Here is a 6,000-nt window from a genome sequence, read left to right on the forward strand (position 1 = left end):
AAAAATGCTGCCTATGACCCCAGGAACACTGTGCCCACCGTCAAGCATGGAGGTGGAAGCATTATGTTTTGGGGGTGTTTCTCTGCCAAGGGCACAGGGCTACTTCACCGCATCAGTGGGAAGATGGATGGAGCCATGTACCGTGCAGTCCTGAGGGACAACCTCCTCCCCTCTGCCAGGAAGTTGAAAATGGGCCGTGGTTGGATCTTCCAACATGACAACGACCCGAAGCATACAGCAAAGGCAACAAAGGAGTGGCTCAAGAAGAACCACATTAAGGTCATGGAGTGGCCCAGCCAGTCTCCGGACCTCAATCCAATCGAAAATCTATGGAGGGAGCTGAAGGTCTGAGTTGCCAAGCGACAGCCCACCAACCTTAATGATTGAGAGGATCTGCAAAGAAGAGTGGGCCAAAATTCCCCCTGATGTGTGTGCTAACCTTGTGGTTAACTACAACAAACATCTGTCCGCTGTGCTTGCAAACAAAGGCTTTGCCACCAAGTATTAAGTGCTTTTGGCTAGAGGGATCAAATACTTATTTCCCTCAATGAAATACAAATCAATTAAAATATATTCTTTAAAGTTATTTTCTGGATTTTCGTTTTGATATTCTGTCTCTCCATGTTAGAATACATCTACCATTTAAAAGTATAGAATGATCATGTCTTTATTAGTGGGCAAACCAACAAAATCAGCAAGGGATCAAATACTTTTTACTCTCACTGTATGTGTGCGTGTGTCTAGACTATCCTGGTACTCAACCCAGAAGTGAAAAGAGAGGGTTTTGCTGTATGCACTGACTGCCATTTGCAACCATACATAAAACCATGTTCTAGGTGCTGGTTGCCAGATGGTGCTGTTGCATGATTTGACCTCTGCAGGCTTTTGCGGTGTTAAATATTTCTCTGAATTGACCGTGTCCAGTGTTTTCATTTCAAATCTAATGTTGCCCCTTGCATATTTGACTGGAGGGGGTTATTTTAAGAATTTTGACTTTTCCATGTTTTACCCACCTAGAAATATGGAGATGGTCCATCTATGTGGGAAAATGTCAAATTTTATTAAATTGAACCTTGCTAACCCCCCTGTACATACCCTCTGAAAGTTTCCATTCTTACAATATGACAAAATACATTAGTGCTGTTTGATATTAGAATGCTGCTTTTTTTTTAATGTGTTTTAAAGTTATCGATGAATGCGAACCTCTTCAGGTATGCCACTAGGTACGACTACAACATTTTCAGTGCAGATGATCATTATTTTAAGGTAATAAGCTTAGTGGTAAGTAACCTTACATTCAAGTAAATTTAACATATGGTAATTCTGCTCTTTTTCAGCAAGTTTTAAAGTTATTGATGAATGTCACACTCTTCAGTAATACCTCAAATATGAACTATTTTTAAACACAGAGGATCATTACTTAAAGGAACAGTCCACTGTACTTCCATAATGAAATATGCTCTTATCTGAATTGAGACGAGCTGCTCCGTACCTCTCCGAGCTTTGCGCGACCTCCCAGTCAGTCAGACGTAGTCAGACGCGCTGTCACTCCTGTTAGCAATGTAGCTAGGCTCAGTATGGCCAATGGTATTTTTTGGGGCTGTAGTTAGATGCGACCAAACTCTTCCACGTTTTTCCTGTTTACATAGGTTTATATGACCAGTGATATGAAACAAGTTCAGTTACACAAATTGAAACGTAGCGATTTTCTATGTTATGGAAAGTCCGCATTATAATGACAGGCATACTAACACCTTCTGCGTGCTTCGGCAGCGCACTGATACGGAGCTCAGATATCAATGCGCTGCCGAAGCACGCAGAAGGTGTTAGTACGCCTGTCATTATAGTGCGGACTTTCCATAGCATAGAAAATCGCTACGTTTCAATTTTTTTAACTGAACTTTTCATATCACTGGTCATGTAAACAGGAAAAACGTGGAAGAGTTTGGTCGCATCTAACTACAGCCCCAAAAAATACCATTGGCCATGCTGAGCCTAGCTACATTGCTAACAAGAGTGACGGCGCGTCTGACTGCGTCTGACTGACTGGGAGGTCGTGCAAAGCTTGGAGAGGTACGGAGCAGCTCGTCTCAATTCAGATAAGAGCATATTTCATTATGGAAGTACGGTGGACTGTTCCTTTAAGGTTACTAATTTAGTTTTAAGAACCAATATGCACAAATGATTCATATCTGAATTATATCTCCCAATGTATTAAATAGTCATTATTTGTATTCTTGCAGGTAAATAATCACTGACATCACTGCAAACTATGTAATTCTCTACTGATTGTCAAAATGGACATTTCAGACACAATTTCTGCCACGTGGCCATATCTGTTGCATCTGAAACATTTCCAGTGCCTTAAACAACTCTTTTTGTGAGAAATAAATGTTATTACTGTGATTTTTGATGTTATATTTAAGAGTTATTTCCGTTAAGGAATGCTTATATTAGTGAAAAAGGCAGTTTTTGACTATTTGGAGGGGTTATTAACTTCAGAGGGTATGTACAGGGGGATTAGCATTTTTCAGTTGGCTAAATATTGGTATTTCCATACTTGGATAAATCTCCATATTTTGGAGGGGGTAGAAAAAAAATTTTGATCTAACCCCCCACCCCCCATTTGACAAGGTAAAAAACAGCAAATTTAATAAAAGTTGAATTGTGCTTAAATCAGCCCTAGATGCCACCAGAGCACACCCATTTGAAGTCTCTAATTTCAAAATGTTCCAGGGGAGCATGCGCCTGGACCCACCCCCCAGCCATCTTCTGGGCCAGGCCAACCCTTATGGGCTGGGCTCTGCATCAGTAGCACCACTCTGAGATTTTTTTTTTTTTTTCCCCCTGCGGAAAGCCCTGGTGTAGCAAGGAAGAATCCATTCAATTTTGGAGCGCTTCTGACTCACAGAGCAGCTCAATGGACTTGGTTCCACTTTTGCTAATGCTGCAACATTTGGACACCATGGAGGTTTGCCCTCTGAGTGTAAATTCCATTGCAGCACCCATAACACACGCACAGTACCCGCACTGCTTCAGTTACAATGCCACTCTGTACTAAAAAGGCGAGATATTCAGCTCAAAGGATACAGATGTAAAGCCAGGCTATGTAAACACACTTCTGAATATAAAATTTCACACAATTATGCCACAGCTCATAAGCAGCAGCAACACACACAGAGATTTGTGCACATTTCAACCTCAGATTCTGAGATCATAAACTCATGCTGCCAGTTACCAACACCTTGACTAATGAATCAACAGTATTCCGTTCCGTTGACCTAATGTTGTATGAAGGAGCATCGCATAGAGATAACTAAGCAGTGTTCCAGCTAGCTTTCCAAGAGGGAAGGGTGCCAGAGATTTAGCGCGGGCAAAATTTTTTTTTTTTGGCGCATCCAGGGCAGTTTTGCACACATCAATATAAGCAAAGAATCTACCATGCAAAATTATCCATATTGAGCAACTATGCAAGGTAGATTACTTTTGTAAAAAAAAGTAAGAAAATCTGAAACAACTTAGTTAACCAGTTTAATACACTGCTTCATAATGCCACCTCTGTGCGCGTTCATGCTTGGTGTGCCTCGAGCCGTCACTCTTGTCCACGTGCATTTTTGCTCTGAGCACGCAGCACATGCTGCAAGGACATTTTGGAACTGTTTGTCAGCGTACTTTTCAATAAACACTCTCAGCACTTGCATTCGTCTATTGTCCATTAACATGAAAGTCAAAGTTGGGTAATACTAATAGCATTAAGTGATATTAGTTCAGGATATTCATGTTAGATTAGATCTAGCTAGCCGAACACGATCATGTTAATGTTAGTGACCTAGATTTTCTATAGCTCTATGTCTAGATCTATTGGCCCTAACTTTTTTTTTTTTTTAATAAATTAAATTGAATTTTAGCCCTCAACTTCTAGATCTACTTGCGTTCTGGCAAATAGAGAGAGGTATAAATGGATGCTAGGTTCTGTGAGCCCCTTACTACTTTTACCAATTCCCCCCCCCCCCCCCCCCCCCCCCCCGCACCTTTTGTAGGCATCCCTGTTTTTCAGATGTACCTTGATTCATTGACTCGTTATTGTAATAAGACAAAATGGTTGACAGAGCATGTCTATGACACTGCACTAATAGTGTGTTGTGATTGGTCAACATGTGCTACTTTCATTGCAAGTTGGCAACACATGTAAGGGTACATTTTTCTTTCTGTGGTGAAACGTATGTGCCAGGCACTTGGAAGATTGTGGAAAATTGAGTAGCGTGCATATAAATTTGGGCATGGCACATGTTCTTGAGGGCAGGGTGTGGCACCCTGGTAAAATAAACTAGCTGGAACACTGAGGAATCAAAATTTGTGCCTCTACCACCAAATGCGTTACATTTTTATAAATGACAACGTGAAAAAAAATCATGCACTTACCTTTTGATATCCTCACAAAAGTGTGCTTTGTTTATCAAGTCTCCACATGTAGATGTTTTATGAAGTACAAAAAATGCTCCAATATCACTAATACTATTTTAGCCAGAGTGCAATTTTTTTTCTAACAGGATTTGAAAGTAAGGTCAAAAGTTCAATGCGTGCTGCACCCATTGGCTAAATCAAATCACGTGTTGGCTTTGTGTGGCTTTTTTTTTTTAATAAGGCTAAAAAATTGTCTGTTTTGTTAGTGTTTGTTTATTTTTCAAAATATAAATTATAGTATTTACACATTTAAAAATTAAGTGCACCACAGAAATTTCTTGGGGGTGTTATGGCTATCCTAGGGGTAGCTACAGCACCTCCAAGCCCCTCCCTGGCACCACCCATATTGCACTGACACAGTGAAAGTGACCTTATAACACTGGTTCTTCCAGGGTTCCCCTGGTGGTAGAAATGTGGCATCGAGATGTAACTGCCAGAGATGTCCTCCTTGGTATGGCCAGCATTCAGCTTTCCCACCTCCTCACTTCTGAGAAGACCCACTTCCTTGGTCAGTCTGGTCAGTGGTACTGGAGACTGATGTACTCTGAGAGGATACCTGTTATCAAAACAGGGTTTGTATAATATTTAGGTTTCTGATATTATTGGCTTTCATCAGGACGGAATGAATGCTGTGAAATGTTAAATTTAATGGGGCATTTTATTTGCATTACCATAAATGTACCTCTAGATGGCAGACATGCAGCACTTTATTAATACATAAAGCCCTTTCATTTCCAACAACTTGCTGGTAATGGCTAGAGGTGCACTCTGCTTGAAAAGTGTAACAGGAATTAAAAAGGTGAAAATAACAGTTCATTATATAAAATGAAAAGTGCTTGTCTTGTTTTATTTATTTTGCTTGTAACTGACTTGCATTTTGTTAGCATTGTAGAGCCACAAAATACATATTTTTAAATGTGACAGGGTATCTATCCATATAGAAGGGGACAGTAGCACAAACAGTTCAACAGGCATGGAAAAGATCCCATATGTGACTACAAATAAAAAAAAATTCCATCATTCTTAAAAACTCACATTTTGGAAATATTTAACATTTTTATTAAATTTAATTGTTTTATTGAGTGAAAGCGCAACTTTATTCATCACACACTTGTGAAATTTCCTCTCTGCATTTAACCCATCTGAAGCAGTGAACACACACATGTGCACGCGTGCACACATGAGCAATGAGCACACACGCGTACCCAGAGCAGTGGGCAGCCACACTAACAGCACCCGGGGGGCAGTTGGGAGTTAGGTGCCTCGCCTAATCGCATGTCTTTTGAACTGTGGGGGAAACCGGAGCATCCGGAGGAAACCCACGCAGACACGGGGAGAACATGCAAACTCCACACAGAAAGGCCCTCGCTGGCTGCTGGGTTGGAACCCAGAACCTTCTTGCTGTGAGGCGACTGTGCTAACCACTTACACCACCGTGCCACCCATGGCTATGTTAAACAAAATTGCATGAATTATAACCAAAGGAAACAAATCGGTGCATTTTCACATTTTGTCATTGTTTCCCACTGTTTAATT

The 6,000-nt window shown here is 40.8% G+C and overlaps 1 protein-coding gene across 3 annotated transcripts in view; it reads left to right on the top strand.

Moving 5' to 3' along the window:
• Positions 1-6,000, top strand: part of cep120 (centrosomal protein 120) — a 64,879-nt gene that overhangs the window by 35,721 nt on the left and 23,158 nt on the right. For all 3 annotated transcript variants that reach the window (XM_060931876.1, XM_060931877.1, XM_060931878.1), the window contains one exon: positions 4,857-5,036. In XM_060931876.1, coding sequence (XP_060787859.1) covers positions 4,857-5,036 — 180 coding nt within the window. The remainder of the gene's footprint in view (positions 1-4,856; positions 5,037-6,000) is intronic.

The sequence above is a fragment of the Neoarius graeffei genome, chromosome 10, assembly GCF_027579695.1.
Source record: "Neoarius graeffei isolate fNeoGra1 chromosome 10, fNeoGra1.pri, whole genome shotgun sequence".
In the NCBI taxonomy this organism is placed as follows: Eukaryota; Metazoa; Chordata; class Actinopteri; order Siluriformes; family Ariidae; genus Neoarius; species Neoarius graeffei.